General features: G+C 33.6%; 1 protein-coding gene across 1 annotated transcript; it reads left to right on the forward strand.

Annotated features, from left to right (window-relative positions):
* Positions 1-1,352: 1,352 nt before the first annotated feature.
* On the forward strand, positions 1,353-17,121 carry LOC118196322 (E3 SUMO-protein ligase ZBED1-like). The gene is made up of 3 exons (XM_035367756.2): positions 1,353-1,668; positions 6,126-6,314; positions 15,081-17,121. Exons 1-3 carry the CDS (start codon positions 1,477-1,479, stop codon positions 16,899-16,901), a joined length of 2,202 nt encoding a protein of 733 aa, XP_035223647.1. The 5' UTR covers positions 1,353-1,476; the 3' UTR covers positions 16,902-17,121.
* The last annotated feature ends 632 nt before the right edge of the window (positions 17,122-17,753 follow it).

The raw sequence follows: 17,753 nt of genomic DNA on the forward strand, positions 1-17,753 counted from the left end.
ACATTTGAAGTACAGTTCTTATACTAGAAATTCGGTGCTTTAAACCTATAAGTTCTTTTGATAAAGTTAATGATAAGACATAGTGCTGCCATTTATTTTTAAATAGAATATATAAATATGTCATCTATTACTTGAATATAATATATATATATTAATATATAAATATCCTTGAATATGATGTATAATTATCTTCAGGAAAATATTCATAACATAATAATTTTTCTAACAAAAATAATCATCTGTTATCATACTTCAATACCATAAAATATATTTTGAGGTAAAATGACTTTCCTGTATAAAGTTTTATTTTTGAGCTTATGAGGACAGGATATGATAATAAAACAAATACTGCATAAGTCATTTGTAAGCGATTATTTTCTATATTCAGAAGTCACATATATTTATAAAAAATACCTTAGAATTATCTTTATTATAATTTTGTACATATCACCCTCCTTCTTTTCAATATTAAATATAAGAGAGTCAATTGTGTTTTTAATAAATCATCAAGTACACTATCAAAAGGTAAAAAATTTTCACGTCTTTATATTAAAATTTGAGTTCTTCTAAGAGTTTAAAACAAACTCACACACAAAAGTTTGCTGTAGAAACCAAAATTATGATAAAAAATTTCTAAACTTTTCTTTTAAGGAGCTGGGTGGTTTGTTTACATTCTTTTTCAGCAAGACATTTTTCGAGACCAGACTCAAAAATGTATGTATGCATGTATATCTGTGCACACACACACAAACGTATGTACACACATATACATATGCTACATGAACACCTACATCGGTACATACAAGCATATGCACATACATTTCTAATTCATCTCCTGAACACACTCTTTATGTATATAAATGCTTCTGTATGCAATTTTATAGAAATATTTAGCTACGCATGACAGAAAAATTACACAAGGTTTTAAGACGATTTTTCAATTTCCTTTCGTAAGAATGTGATTTTACTGTTTGCATGCGTGATTTATTTAAATCTGTTGATAAGAATTTCAAGAAATTTTGATTATTTGTGTAAACTCCGCATCAGTATAAAATGATCAAACATTAGCAATTTAAAACAAGAATAATATTCAGATATATTCAAAGTTCTTTATTTTATATAATGTTTTAGATATCTATCAAGAATGATAGTAATTAGTCATCAAACGAAATAAAAAATAACTTTTTCTTGATATTCTAGCACTACACGGAAAAGCAATTCACCGATAATCAACAGAAATGTAAACAAACATCTCTTTACGACTGGTCGGAATGCGCAGAAATCACGAAAGTGTCTCTGCGCAACTAGTCGTACGTTTAGCATTTTTACCATGTTTCAGCTAAACGTCCGACGTCGTACGGGTAGACACAGCCCCATTTTCTTCAATGAACATTTCGATTTCAGTTTACCGATACGCAAGTATTGATAGCATTACGATAAATTTGAAATATATTGATATACAAAAATTTTGATACGATGGCTTCTGAAACAGAAGTCGTATGGAAATGTGGAGCGTGTAATGAATGTTTCTATGACATTCATATATTAGCTAGTCATAAATGCATAGGAAATGGTAATACAGTAGCATTAAGTGAAAGCTGTATAAAGGAACTTGAAGTACAGTCATATGATGTCGCTGATCTGAACGCCTCAAGCGATCAAGTTCAGGTTAGAAATTTACATATTATATAAACAAAAGCACGTGTTTGTTGTCTTTTACAATAGACGTTACCAGATCAACTTATGCAGTATATTTGTAATATGAACGAGAAGTTTGTTCTCTATTTATGCATATAAAATTAAGCTGCATTCTTTCGAGAATGTGATATTTTGAAAATAATTTTGTAACAAGCAGTCACTGTCAATCCAAATACGTTTAAATCAAAAGATAAAAAGTATTCCCTCTCCTCCCCCCCCCCGTGAATAGAATTAATGTGTAAGGTGCTGCTTTAAGCACCTGTAACTGAGAATTATTGCTTAAGTATTTATTCAAGGAAAGAAATACGAGATTATACCCTGCGCAGAGTATCTGATTAATTAACATAATTTTATTATCTGCTTTTTTTAAAGTATCGCTGAGTTTATTTGATTATTTGAAGGTGATAAAATAAATAAGTGTGAATATGTAATTTAAAATTATTGATTATAACCTGTTGTATAATATGCTGAAAATAATGCAGTATAAACTGTACAAGATTTTATTATTAAATTTTTATGAAATTGAATTTTTTTTGCTGTGAACTATAGTTATGAAGCTTACTAGTTGCTTGTGTGTAGTAGAATATTTAATTTTAAACACTTTTCTTGTCTACCTGGTTAGAAACAAACTGATATATGACGACTTGAAAATCAATCCTATAGTGGACCACATTGCTAAGCTTAAGAAGTGTTTCTTCAAAACTGGACTTAGCTGTGATATGGTTTCAGAAGTTCTTAGTTACCAAATCATTCCAGAACATAATTTGGTCAGACCACTTGCGCTACTCGCATGCTTAGAAATTATAACTTCATAACCTAACTTTGACTGCCAGTCTGTACTTGTTATTATCCATTTTTATTTTTGTCTCTCATAGCTTTTCATTACATTGGCACACATACAGTATAGGAGACAATGGCTTCCCCACTTTTACCTCACTTGACCATTCCTGGAATTCATTACTAGCTCATCAAAGTTATGTACCCTCAGTAGCTTAACCTTCTAAAACCTGCCTTAAATTCTGATAGTATAACCTTTAGGATGGCAGGATCCAAAACACTTTTGCCCCCTCCTTTACTGTCCCCTAATGAGCAAAGTCATTAGAGTGGTCATTTGACCCCTCCATAGAAGTCATTTGTCCCCTCCACAATAAATTTACATGTTTGTCGGACGCTGGACAATACAATAGTCTAGAATAGGTTACTATATTTGCGACTTTTTCGAGGTTATTTTGATTTAATTTAAGCTAAACTGTATTTATGTATTAAGAACAAAATGTATACAATGTTTATATAACATTTACTATTTCTTATCAATCTCGGTAATTATTTGTGAATTTTGAGTCTTTGTTTCTACTAGAAATTAGTAAACGAGAACAGAACTTGACAAAATGTAACAAATATGAACTAGGTTTATAGGCCTGCAGGTCAGAATGCACTATTTGATAATCTATTTTCATTAATAAAATAATAGTAATGAATAATTTAATGAAATAATAATAATAAATTCATAATAATCATTACTATTAGATGGTTATTATATTAGATAATAGAATATGATTCATTGCTATAGATTTTGAGAGAAACTTATAGCAATAATAAAGCTTTAAATCTTTTTTTTTCCCATAGTTTTTAGCAATAATAAAGCTTTAAATCTTTTTTTTCCCCATAGTTTTATTATTGTAATATAAAAAAGAAATCAGAGATATATTAGTTGTGTTTCATTATTTAACTTTTAACAAATATTACTTTGGACTGCCGGGCAAAGGAGGTATATCTGTAGAGAGAATTTTCTTTATAAAATTGGATTTTGTTTACGTTAGCAGAGAAAAAAATTTTCCGAATACCTATATATTCAATCCATTTTATACCTGCAGTGTGAAGTGAAATCTGATAAGATATTAACTTAAATCTTTGCATTTTCGTGGTTTCCGTAGAGAGACAGAACTTTTAGGCTTATTTTTAATATTTACTGAAGTGAATTTTGATGTATATTTTAATACTTTTAACTGATCCTCCGAAAGATTCTGGATCAGTTAAAAGTATTAAAATATAATTTCGGGTTTGGAGGATCAGTTAAAAGTATTAAAATATAATTTCAACTTTTCAAAGACATCTAAACCTTCAATTCCTCAAGTCATTGCCCCTATAGAGAAAGCCTTTAAATTCTCCAAAATTTCGGAAACGCAGAAGGATACAATCCGCCACCTAATTACTCATAACATTAATTTTAACAACAAATCTTTGGGTTCAAATCTTAGCAAAAAGGAAAATGAGATCTTACGTGAAATTCATTCTGATACTAATATCATTATCTCTAAAGCTGATGAGGGCGAACAGATCGTTGTCATGGACAAACACACATATATTACTGGAGTCTCTAAACTGATAAATGAAGGCCCATACTGCTCGATCCCTAAAGATCCTTCAACTTTGGACCTCACAAAAGTTAAAAGTGCTATCAAATCTTCTCATATTCTGCCAACGCAGTTGAAGAAATCACTTATTCCACCTATTACTAATTGCACTAGGCTTTATGCTCTTCCAAAAGTCCACAAAACCGGTATTCCTTTTCGACCAATTGTTTCCAACATAGGTACTGCTTTATATCCTTTGGCCAAATATTTAGTTTCCAGATTTTCTCCTTTACTTGCTAACAATATTGACACTGTAAAAAATTCTGTTGAAGTCATTGATAAACTTGTTATTAAAATATTTCTCCACTCCGTTCCATTATAGTTTCATTTGATAACAAATCACTGTTTACTAATGTTCCGGTCGAAGGAGCACTAAATTGTTTTGAAACTAGGCTTCGGGAATTTCACTTCACACATACTGAAATTAATGAGTTGGTTTCGCTTACTAAACTCTCTCTGAGTCAAACCTACTTTGTTTTCCAAAATGCATATTTTCGTCAAGTTGAAGGATTGGCTATGGGTAATCCTCTCAGTCCGGTACTTGCTGACATTTATATGCACTATTTTGAGATGAAATTATTTGATAAACTATCTTTTCGTCTTTGGATTCGGTATGTAGATGACACTTTCATGCTTTTTGACGGTTATAAAGAGGATTTATCCGAGATTCTATCTATTATGAATTCAACTGATCCAGCCATCCAATTCACTCTTGAAATTGAATCCAACAATTCCCTCCCCTTCCTTGATATTCTTATAATCCGCAATGAAACTGATTTTAGCACTACTGTGTACCGTAAACCCTTTGCAGTTTGTTTACCACCCCATGCCAAGTCATGCCACTCTGTTAAGCAAAAAATTTCTTCTTTTTACTATTATGTATTCCGCACTCTTAAAGTTTGTTCCTCTGAATCTTTGCTTACCAATGAACTTAATTATTTGAGAGCAGTTGCGATTGACCGTGGATTTTCTCCCGTCATTATTGATAAAGCCGTTAAAAAATTTTCAGATTCCCATCAAAAAAGACATTCCACTGTTAGAAATAATATTAATGACCTTGTCGTGCTTCCATTTTATCCTTCTGTTAACTATAAAATTGCATGGATTCTCCAGAAATTCAATTTTTAAGTTGGTTTCTCCCCTATTAATAAAATTCACCCTTCGATTCTAAAAGATTGCGTTTCTGTCTTGAATTGTTGGGGAATTTATAGTATATCGTGTCAGTGTGGTTTAAGATATATTGGCCAAACAAAAAGAGTGTTGAAGTTTCGTATCAAGGAACATGAATCCTATGTCAGAAAAGGCGAAATTAACAAGTCTTCAATAGCGTATCATAGTTGGACATTTAACCATAATTTTGACTTTGGGTCTGCAAAAATTATCCAAAAGGCTTCTTCCATAGGTGAATTGGATTTTCTTGAGGCTTTTCATATTCACAAAGATTTAGCATGTTTAGTTAATGATTTGAACTCCAATCCAGTCCTTCCTAATGCCTTTAAAATTCTGCTATCTTAATTCAGGTACTATTTTTGCTGATAGATGGCGTTACCTCCTCGCGTTTGGTACTACCAGAGGGTATAAAATTCTGTTCAGTGGTTGCTTTCCATTATTCGAAGTTCAGATTTTGAGCGTGAAGGTGCAGTTGCCCCTCGCTCCCTATTTTTAACTTCGTTAATTTTCTTGTCCTTTGTGTTATATGTTTGATCAGATAGCCTGGCTCAGTAAAAGTAGGGGGCCAGTGTAACTGTGATTAAAAATCTGGTTATAACCACGTGCAGTGCTGATAAGGACCACGTGTTTCTGAGACTCCTTCCCCTTTATTTTTCTTCTTTCTAGGTATTTCTTTCTTCTGATGAGGAGGGACCTTTAGCTGCCCTTGAAATCGATTGAGTGTTTCAATATACTTACGCTAAATACAAGGTTGTTTTTACGATTTTGATTAAGGAGTAAGTTATTTCAAAGCCTGTTGCAAAATAGATTTTCTGTAATTATTGTATTATTCTCTTTTAACAGGACATTGGCAGCTTGAATATCATAGATGGACAAGAAATAACTGAACTTCCATATGCCAGTGCATCTTATCATAAACCAACCATCATTTCCATTAAAAAGAATTCTGAATTTAAAAAGCATCAGAAAGGCAAGCGAAGTATAGTGTGGACGTATTTTACTGCTCTTGATGAAAAGAAAGCCATGTGTTGTGTATGTAATTTCATTTGTATTTTATGCATTTTAGTGAGATTATTTAATTATTTTAAAACCTCATATGATTATATATTTAAAAATATGATTATTGAATTATTCTGTAGTTGCTAATTCTGCAACTAATGAATTATAAAACCTTGAGTAACAATAATTTTGTCTTCAGGCACATTACTTTCCTTCTCTTATACAAACTGTCTTACTTTTCCTATTCTTGTATCTTCTCAACCTCCAAAGGTTACAGTTTAAAATTAATAATATTATATACATAGAAAATACATTTGCTTTTCTCAAATTATGATGATGAAACATTTAAAAGTAGACTAAGTAGAATGTATTATTCCAAGAACAAAGTGTCTATTTCCTATGAAGAAAAGTTATGCTTGTATGCTAAATAAAAATTGTATTTCAAAGTTTTGTAATATGTTATAATAATTGTTGAAATTTAAATATATAGTTGTTTAGATTGTCACTGAAATGTCTGACAATTTAATTAGCATTATGGAAAGAAAATACAAAGCCAATTAAAAAAAAATCCTTTCACAAACTTTAATTCCATAGGCAGATATACAGATACAAGTACAATGCGGCACATGTGAACATTACTTTTCAACATAATATTTTGTTTGCCAAAACATTTGTTCCTATAGTATATGAAAATATTGATGCCTGCATACAATATATCGGGTTTTAATGAAAGTTTCTCGCCACTGCAAATATCATCTGCTAAAACAGTTCGCAATAAGGCGTGCTTAATCATACTTTGTCCAACAAATTTATCATTTGAAAAAAAAAAAAAAAAAAAAAAAAAAGTGACTTGCTGTGAAATTTGTAAAAAAATATTATGATTTATTACAAGGCATCTGAAATGGCACTATCACTCTACTAGATTAGAACCATCATTTACTTACCGCTCTGTTGCAAAAAGTCAGCTACAGAAGGCCACTAAATCATGTGTACAGCTTTAGGTACTAATGTTGTATCATATGGCACTGTGAAGGTTTGGTACTGAAATTTCAAAAACAAGGACTATCACATTCAAGAAGCAGAGTGCTGTAGCTGGCCTACTGATGTTGATGAGGCTTGCCTGCAAGAACTTAGAAGAAGATCAGTGTACAACCACTTGAGAGCATGCTAAGGAGTTAGACATGTCACGCTATGCATTGCATAAAGTTGATGTGCAAGTTCAATTGCAGGGTGCCACATGAGCTGACTGAAGGAGATAAGGTAGATGTGTTTCGGCTTGCACTAATCTGCTTGAATATCAATGCAAGGACAAAATTTTGGATAGGATTGTTACTTGTTATGAATAAAGGATTTATTTCAACTACATAGGCCATAAAGGGGGTTGGTCTGTGCTCAGTGTGCCCATCGGCAGATTGCAATTATTGCAAGTACAATTTTTGACTAACAAGAAGATCATGCCTTGTATCTGGTGGGATTGCTGTTGTATTATCCACAAGAGTATATGGAAAAAGGTAAACTTCTCAACAGTAAGGTGTACAATGAGATGCTAGTCCATGTTGACACTGCTACCATGAAAAAACGTTGAACTGAGTTCCAGCACAAAATGATAGTGTTTCATCAAGATAATGCAAGACCACATGTGTCTGCATTCAGTGGATGGAGTCTATATGTACTCAAATGGGATCTTTTGCCACATTTATCATAAAGCCTCGACATTGCTCCTATGGACTTCTACCCTTTTTCACACCTGCAGCTACATCATGCTGTGTGCTATCTTCCATTCTGCACAGTCTGTCCAAAATGAGGTTTAAGGTTGATCTGTTTTTAGACTCTCAGCCATCAAGTTTTTGGGCTGAAGACGTTGAAAAACTACCAAACATTGGCAGAAAATAATAAATTTGAGTGGTTATTACTACCCATACTTTAAGGTACTGCTTTCATTTTTTTCCCTAACTTATTAAGAACGTTTTCTGGCAGAAAACTTTCATTACAACCAGATAAATAAGTGTTGAATTGCTGAAGCCACATCATTAATACTTAATGAACAGTTATTAATCAGCTGCTATCCAAGTGCTTATTCAAGGGTCCAAAGAGAAAAATTGCTGGGTATGCTGGATCCAGGTCATAGGGAAAATAGCCCAGAACCTCCCAGTGAAAGTGCTAGAACAAGTTACATGTTATAGTGGCTGTGTGTGGTCAGGAATTATCATGCAGCTATGATAAAAACTTAAGTACATCTCTGGTTATTTTCTGCAAATTGCTTCACACAGTGTTTTTCCAACTTTCCTCATTTTTATAAATTAGAATTTTCAGCGAACCACCTTGAACATGGCCCATTTGTAAGCAAAGTTTTTAGCATATGCTTTTACCAGTTAATTTTCATTTTAAAAATACATTTAGTTAAAATTTCTTTGGTTTATATTGGTATCAAGCAATTAAATTACCTGAACAAAGTTTATGTTTGTTTTTAATAATTCAAGGCTATTCAAGTTTGTATAATCTTAATCTTATTAACTAAAAATAAATAAATGGTGGTAAGCCTGCCAGTTCTTGCACAGCTGTTCCGTATTTGGATGTATGCTAATAAGAAGCACCACAATCATAATACAGTACAAAGTCCCAAATTCTGGACTCGTCAGAATTTTCGTGATTCCAGATTTGGGATGTTTCCGGATATTAGATCATCCGTTTAAATTTAGTAAGATGGCATATAGAAATTATAAAATTAAAAATATGGAATTGTGATTTATGAAATAATGAAGCATTTATAATCAAAATGATAAATGCTTCAAAATTATAAAAAAAGATGTCAAAATTTCCAAAAAAAAGCTTAATATTTATTTCCTTACTTTATTAAACATTTCTTTCAGTGTAAGTTGTTTAAGTTGCTTCGTTTTCGTAACCGATGAGAGTTGAGACTACTGAGACCTTTTAAGAATCTTATGTACTCTGGCAGTCTCATGGTAGAACAGAATATCTGTGCAGAAGGATCTCCATGAGTTGTATTTAGTTTTCCTGATTTCACTTCTAAATTTCCTTTGTAGAATTTTAAAGTTAAACCAGTTAACTTCAGATTTATTTCTGACTGCTTTCCTGTGAGCTCTCTGAACCTCTAGGCAGAGGCTTTCAAGCTCCTTGGTCCACCAGACTCTCTTGCTAGATGAGTAGTTCCTTTGTTTGAGAGGGCATGATGCATGATAAGATTCAATAATGATATTTGTCAGGTTGTTTGCTTGAGTATCAAGCTCCTAAACTGAACAATTATTGTCTAAAACCTGAAGGTTAATTATATTAGAAACCAAGGAGTCCTTATAAAGGTCCCAATTTGTGTTTTTAATATTTCTGAAATATTCAGCTGGAATTTCATCTCTAATACAAAATTGTATGAGGCGATGGTCTGAAAGTGAGGGATTATCTCTTACATGCCAATTCTCAATAAGGTTATAAATATCAGAAGAAGTTAATGTGAGATCAATGACCTCTTCTCTTCTTTGTTGAGAAAGGTGGGGCGATTTCCCCTTGTTTACCCAAGTTAGGTTGGTATTCATTGTAAGTTCCATGAGTTTTTCTCCTCTAGGATTGGTATCAGAACTGCCCCATGATAGGTGGTGAGCGTTAACATCACCACCAATAACCATAGGAATATTGTTTATTTTACAGAAGCTCACAAGATCTATAAATTCTTGCAGAATTTGTGGTCATAAGCCATGTAAACCGAGCAAAAACACATGTTTCCTCTCAGTGAACTGTTTATGTCCTTGGTTAAAATAGCAGTCAAGTCCTCTGATGTAAATTGAGATAATTTCATAGCCTTTATATTTTTAGAAATGTAAATGCTAGTTCTAGGTCTTTTATTAGGTCCTTCTGACGAAAAGAAGTGTGCATTCATGGGCCTACCAAGAATTTTACCCTTGTAGACCCAAGGTTCTTAATTAAGGCAACAAAAAGTGCCTTGCTTACCTAATTGAGCAGCTAAGTTGTATGAAGCTGCTCTGCTATGTTGCAGGTTTAGCTGACTAACCTTAACCATTAAAACAGGTTAAATGACAGATAAGAACTTACCCTGAAGGATTTTAGGAGAGACTTAGTTAAAAGCTGCCTCCTTAACCCACGACTTCATGGAGAGTCATGACAGGGAAACCTATTCAGAGGTCTTCCCCAGAGCCACCAAAGAAGGCTCTGGTTCCAACTCCTTTTCGGTCTCCCCTTCTTCCATCAACTGTTTCCTCGGAAGATCCTTGGGTGGAGGACTTAATTTCTCCTGTTGTCTTGGTTCCTTCAGCTGTACAGAGCCACGGGCACCACAAAAAAGTTTGAAATTCTGGGCCTTCAGGTAATCCATGAGCTTAGGTTCCACTCCCAGCACCAGAGTGTTACCTCCGTTTCCAGGGATGACTGCCTTGATGGTGATCTTCTTAACATACAGGCATCAAGGAGCTTGATCTTATCTTTTGGTGACCTGCTACCAGGAAACCAAGCGAAAAACCTCTTCATGGGGGTCTGTCCCCGGGAGCCATGGTGTGATAACCGGGATGGTTTTTTTCAGGGCCAGGTAGATGATTGATTAAAGTCTAGGACAGCCACAGTCTCCTGGTCCTCACATGCAACGTTGAGGCCATTCGACTGCAGGACTGTCTTGTGCACCCTACAGATAGTGATGAAGCCGTCAATAATTCGGTCATCAATCATAGAAGTGATGAAGTCCGAATCCACCGACATTATGTCTCTGGATTCATCCTTGCAGATGACCTGCAGAGTAATTGCCTTCCTCACAGCTTGACTATAAAGCCGTCGTTTCCAGGGTGTCACCAGCAATGCATTCTCTCTTAGAGAATCTTTTTGCGCATCTGGCACAGCACTTCTGACAGAGGAGTCAGTATTCATCCGCACTGGGTTAAAGTCGTCCATGTCCAAAAGCACATTGACCCCTTCACCAGCGGTTCTGTTTTCTGTAGTCCTAAAGAGAAGAGCGTCCGCACCCAAGGGCGCATTCACTCCCTCAGAAGGAGCTACAGTGGGGGTTTCAGAGGATGCATTTTTATCTGATTCTGTATTGATAACATCCATTTTGGTATTTGATTGAGAAAAGGGAAAGAAAAATTCCTTCCAATTTTCTAAGAGCCAGTTTGGATGGGGTAGCCCCGGATTCAGCAGCCAGCAGTGACCTTGGAATAGCCCCCCACTCTGCCATGTAGGACTCAAACCAGGCACCACCTGGAACTACAAGGTAGGCGAGATTATACACCAGCTGATAGAGCAGCTAGGACGTGCTGGTTAGGCTGCCCGAGCTCCTGTACTACCTGGCGGCCTGAGACGCAAAACTCAGTTTTTCTCCTATATCCTCTACATGGCTCCAATAATCCTGCTATTTAGTTCACTTTTGAACTTGAGACCCTCAATTCTCTTCCGTTTCTCGACATTCTGGTCACACGTAACACATCCAACTTCAGTACTTCATCAGTTTACCTTCCACCACAAATCATGTCATCCGACTAAACAAAAGTTAGCTTCATTTTATTCCTATGTTTTCCGTGCTCTTCACGTTTGCTCCTCCAAACTAGCACTTGATGAAGAACTAAATTATTTAAAAGCAATAGCTATTGACAGGGGCTTTTCACCCAACATTATTAATTAAGCAGTTAAAAATTTCTCATCTCAACACACCGAAAGGAACACTCTTTTTTTAAGAGATTATAAAAATTCTGTTTTCATTCCCTTCTTTCCATCAATTAGCTATAAAGTTGCACGTATTTTGCAGAAATTTAACTTTTGGGTCGTTTATTCTCCCATCAATAAAATTCTGAGTTCCATACTCAAGGACCCCAGTCCAGATATGAATTCTTGGGGTATTTACAGGATTCCTTGCCAGTGTGGCTTAATTTACATTGGCCAAACTAAGAGAGCCTTAAAATTTTTTGTTAAGGAACATGAGGCATATATTAGGAAAAAGGAAACACAGAAGTCTTCTGTTGGCCAACATTGTTGGTCCGAAAATCACACTTTCAATTTTTCTGCTGCTAAAATTATTCAAAAAACATCTTCCATTGGTGAACTGGATTTTCTAGAGGCGTTTCACATTCAAAAAAATCTTTCTGTTCTAGTTAATGACCCTAATTCTGATCCATTTTTGCCTTCAGCCTTTAAAGAAATTATGTTTTAGTTCTGCTTTCATCAACAGATGGTGCCAGTAGCTTGTCTCGTGTCCAGGCTTTCTTACCTTATTTAATCATTATATCTTATCTCGTTCATGTGCGCTTTTGCAGCTGAGAATGATGGTTCGGTAAAATCATCAAAACTAGTCCTGTGAAAATTTGAAAATATAATGCTGATTTTTGTTGTTTGACTTTTAACTTAATATTTGTTCGGCGTGTTATTAAATCTTAATTAAAGATAAGTTGTTCCACTAAATTTTATCTTTCTTCTATCACACTCTGAGACAGTTAAGCCTGGATTGTATTAGTTTAGTTATTCATTATACTTATGTCTGTTTCTTGCACGTGCTTAAGGCTTATCTCCGAGTCCTGAATAAATAAATTCCTACATATACTTGAGGCTTATTCAGGGCAGGCGCTAGATGTTTTGCTGCCTGATGCAGTCTCTGTGGGTCCGAAATTCTGCTACGAAGCGCCTCCCTTTGTCTTTTCTGAATGCTGCTGTCCGGTGAGGCCATACGAGCCCTGGCACTGGTTCTGGGTTTATGTGAATAACAAATCATTTATTCTTAATTCAAATAGCCCTAAATGTAATCTTTTGGCCTATGAGTGTCATTAAGGAAATCTATTTTTAGCATATGGAAAGAAAATTTTGTTAAATTTTTCATTATCAACATTTTTTAGTGCATTTAACTTAAATCTCTAATCATTGCCAAGCATAATGTCAGGTATCGCTATATGAATCATTACTCAAGTTGTCATGTGTTGCTAAACATGCAGTGATGAAAGCAAAATATAATAAATAATAATTTGCCACGTTGGTATCAGGGATATAAAATATTAGTAGACATAAATCAATAATGTATCTATGTAGAATGTTTAGGTTTGAGATGTGTACCAAGCAGATACGGATTGGAGTCATATTTTTTATCATACAAATTTATACTAAAATTATTGTTTCTTCAATAATGAGGTATTTTATTTAGTGCTGAAGTGAAATTACAAATCAGGATTCTCCATGTGTTTTATTGTATACAGAGGAGGGAATGTAATGTGCAGGCGTAAAGTGTACCAAAAAAAAAAATTCAAAAACGTTCTTGGTGGCTTTGAGGTCCTGATTTTTAGATCATTCTGGATATTGGACGTCCGAATCTCGGACTTTGTACTTTTAGGGCTAAGACTTGAGTGAAATGCTTATAGATAGTACCATAATGAGACATAAATTTCATGAAATATGTCTTAAAAAAGTGAAAGATGATTGCCATGAGCAATTTCCAGACTCTTAAATTTTCAACAAGAATATGGTATATATCATTTATTTGGTTTTTATTATTACTGTTATTATTATAAATCTAAGAGGACCATGTGAGCAGGCTTGAAGCACCACTGTAGTCTGTGGAATACAGATTAAGGAAATCTGACGTAGTAACTGACTCATATTAGTGATTCCTTCCAGTATGTCTCAGTAACTAGCAACATTCAATGTTGCTTGTGAGAAAATCAGCTAGCAGCATGCTCTGGTGATTCTGAAAGGTTAAAGTTATAATTCTCTTCTTGTTCTGAATTCCTTGGAAGGAACTATGGAATTTTCTATGACATGCATGCTGGCTTCATCTGTGGTATCACGGGGAGCATCTAATGTAATAATACAATACAGCAATAGAATGCCTTCTTCACTAAACCACCACAAATGCAGAATCCTCATCCATGAGATGTTTCTGCATGCCACATGAACATGTCTTGTTGTAGCTCAGTTGTTGAATGGATAATGTGCGCATTGCCCACCGAGATGATGAATTCTTTAGCCATGTTGCTAAGTTCAGTATGACAATCATCTTGAATAAGAGTTTCAAGAAATCACTCATTGTCATTCATAGTGGACGTAGTCCCACTAAATCATTACTCGTCTTGTGCAACTGTCATGCATTTTTTAAACTCATTGCACCAAAACCAAATTTATTTGCATAACATGACATTAGAATCATATGCTTCAACAAATTGATGACAATTTTATTGTTGATATTTGCTTTAAATGCAAAACCCTTACCATACTTCACAATGCAATATTCAGCCACATTTCTAGCTCACCCATCTTTCAACTGATATTTTGCAGCACAGATACAATATCTGTGTCGACAGCATTCACATTTTGTGCTTGTTTGCTACTTTCCAAACAAATAAATAAGTAAAAATAAAATAACAAGACAATTATTACATCTGTGAAAACTATTTGTTACTTATCATGTGGTCCTTTCAAATTCACTTTTACTGTATATAGTATTATTCGAGTGTGTAGGCCACTCTTATTTTTAAGGCGAGTAATGCTACTGCAGAAGTAATACTTATTGTATATAACTTGTGCAATTCATTATATGTGAACTATACTTCTGCAGTGTGGATCTGTATTAATTGTGCAGTTGCGGGCATTTTTAAGTCTGGCTAAGTAGTAGTTTCATGTTAAGTTTTGAAGTTATTAATTCTTTTTGTCTTTTTTTTTTTTTTTTTTTTTCTTTCTTTAATGTAAGAATTTTTTGGCTGCAGAGTATATTTTTACATTACTAGATGTCAAATACAAAGAGTTTTTTTTTAATATAAATCTCTTATCAATTTTAATGCCTTTTTTTTTTTTTTTTTTTTTTGTTTACAGATATGCCAAAAAGTTATATCTTATTGTGGTACCCCAACTAATTTAGTATACCATTTGTCTCGTTATCATCCCATTGAAGGAGATGTTGTTAAGAGCAAACAGGCAAACAATATCAAGTATCAGTACCTTTCAAACAAACTGCCCAAGCCATGTATATCAGAGAAAAAAAGAGTCAGAAATCACACTATAAATATAATACCTCAAGTTTCAATTGAAAAAACAGCAAGTTTGACTGTAATACCTAAAAAGCCTAATATTACAGATAAAATTATAGAAATGATGCTTGTTGACATGTTGCCTGTAACTGTATTAGAAGGTTCTGGCTTCAAAAGACTAATTAACTCCCTTGATCCTTCTTATAAAATGCCTTCTGTTAAAGAATTTTTTATTGACCATATTCCCAAAAAGTATTATGTAGAATATAAAAAAGTGCAAAATTTATTAAAAGAAGCTGAGAAAGTTCATACCTCTATTGAACTTTGGACGGGATATAATGAACAGAATTTTTTGACTGTGTCAGCTCATTTTGTTACTAGTGACTTTCAGTATAAACACTATGCTCTAAACACTTTTTATGTGAATGATATAAATCCAGAACATTTAATGACACACATAGTTACCAGCATTTCTCAATGGGATTTATCTATGGATGTGATGTGTATAGTGACTGATGGCAGTGAAACCATGTGTAAAACATCTGAACTTACTGGTTGGAGAGGTATTAATTGTTTTGCTCATATTCTTGATGACATTATCAAGACATCTTTGTCATCATCTCCTGAGCTCTTAGGTCTCATGGAAAAGTGTCGTACTGTAGTAAACTTTCTGCGTAGCAATGAGTCTGCAAAACAGCAGTTACTAGAAGCTCAAATGCATGATAAAAATGTTAAAATGCAACATGCACAAAGTCAAGTTATGGATATTAATGCAGCTGTAGATGTAAAATATCCCTTAAAAGTAAAGAAAGACAATTCTAATGAGTGGATAAGCTCATTCTACATGCTTCAAAGAATAGCTACTTTAAAAAATGTGCTCACCAAAATTTTGGCAAACTTCTCCTCATCTATAGAGATTTTAACAAAGAATGACTGGACTGCTATTGAGGAAACAATTAGCCTCTTAAAAGCTTTTGAAGTTGTTATTTTGGAACTCTGTAATGAACCTTATCAGTTTGCCTCAAAAGTAATACCAGTTACTTTAGGTTTGAACTCCTTGATAAATAATTGTAACACTTTAACACTTCCTACCATAGAAAGAGTAAGGAAAGACATATTAACTGCTTTGCGTAAACGTCTTGGTCAAGTTGAACACAACTTAATGTTAGCTATGGCTACAATATTGGATCCACGTTTCAAAAACATCGCGTTTCAGTCAGAAGTTGCTGTTGAAACAGCCATTCAAGAACTTACTCGAGAAGCTAGTAAACATGCATCTAACAATTCAATGATGGATATATCTGAAAAAGGAAGCAAGGAAGTGTCTTCTTGCACTGATAGTTTGTGGGAAGGATTTGAGAGAAAGGCTATACCTAAAAAAGCACCATCAAGAACTGATGATGTTATTAGCAATGAAATCAAACATTACCTTGAGGAACCACTTCTAGACAGGAAAAAGAATCCATTCTTATGGTGGAAGACTCAGGGACAAGCACAGTTCCCTATTCTTGCTGAAATAGCTAAGCAAATACTTTCTATTCCAGCAACTTCCATCCCACCAGAAAGAGTATTTTTAAAAAAAGGGAGGATATTTTCAGAAAAAAGATGTTTAATCAAGCCAAAATATGTTGACCAGTTTGTGTTCTTGAATATGAACATTGACTAAAGCTTAATTTTCTTTAATTCAGTATTTATTGGAAATTAATCTTTATTTTAATCAAAGCAGTGCATTTGCATTGTTTGCCTTTTTTGAGGAAATTTGCCTATGAAATATCTTCATATTTAACAGAAATGTATTTATTGAAATGATCATTGTAAAATATCTTGAAAAATCATGTTAATACAATTATATGTAAAATAAAATGATAAGAATGTTCCTGTAATAATTCTGGTTATGATAATTGCAGTTTTGTGTTTTTTAGCTATTTAATAACGATACAGTATGTTGCAAATATTGCATTTATCAGTGAAACAATATAAATGCCATGTACAGTCCTTGTTCTTATATATTCATCACTTTTAGTATGTACTGTTTTCTGAGTAATTTTCATTATTATCATTATTATTTACATGAAACAGTAAGCAATTTGATTACTACTAAGATACTGATACTAAATTTTATATCCATTATCTTACCATTATCTGTTATCTTATGCAGCATAAGTTCTTTCTTTACCTTTAAAATAAAAATTGTAAATTGCCTAAGAAACAGATATTTCAAAAAAAAATATGCATATTCCATATTATTTTTGTTATTTTTAATATACCTGATTAATCATTTTTCAGAACTATCTGTGCCATTATTATAGTTAATAAAAGACATTCTTAGTACCATATAATTGCATTTTGGCACCCATGGTTATACCTTATAGTGCTATTAATTTTATACTTCAAGCACCATATTTTTACAGCAACATGGCAAGCTAATTATCTCACATAATGAGAAAACAATCTAATTAACTAAAGAGCCATTGCTACATTATTTGAAAGTTTTTTTAGATGGGCATGGTCTAGAACG

This window comes from Stegodyphus dumicola, chromosome 1 (genome assembly GCF_044657685.1).
Source record: "Stegodyphus dumicola isolate Sdum_Otavi_A_Nest chromosome 1, ASM4465768v1".
In the NCBI taxonomy this organism is placed as follows: Eukaryota; Metazoa; Arthropoda; class Arachnida; order Araneae; family Eresidae; genus Stegodyphus; species Stegodyphus dumicola.

Coding starts and splice junctions, on each gene's coding strand:
- LOC118196322 (XM_035367756.2), top strand. CDS start 1,477: ATGGCTTCTGAAACAGAAGTCGTATGGAAATGTGGAGCGTGTAATGAA. Junction 1,669..6,125: donor CCTCAAGCGATCAAGTTCAG/GTTAGAAATTTA, acceptor CTCTTTTAACAG/GACATTGGCAGCTTGAATAT. Junction 6,315..15,080: donor AAAAGAAAGCCATGTGTTGT/GTATGTAATTTC, acceptor TTTTGTTTACAG/ATATGCCAAAAAGTTATATC.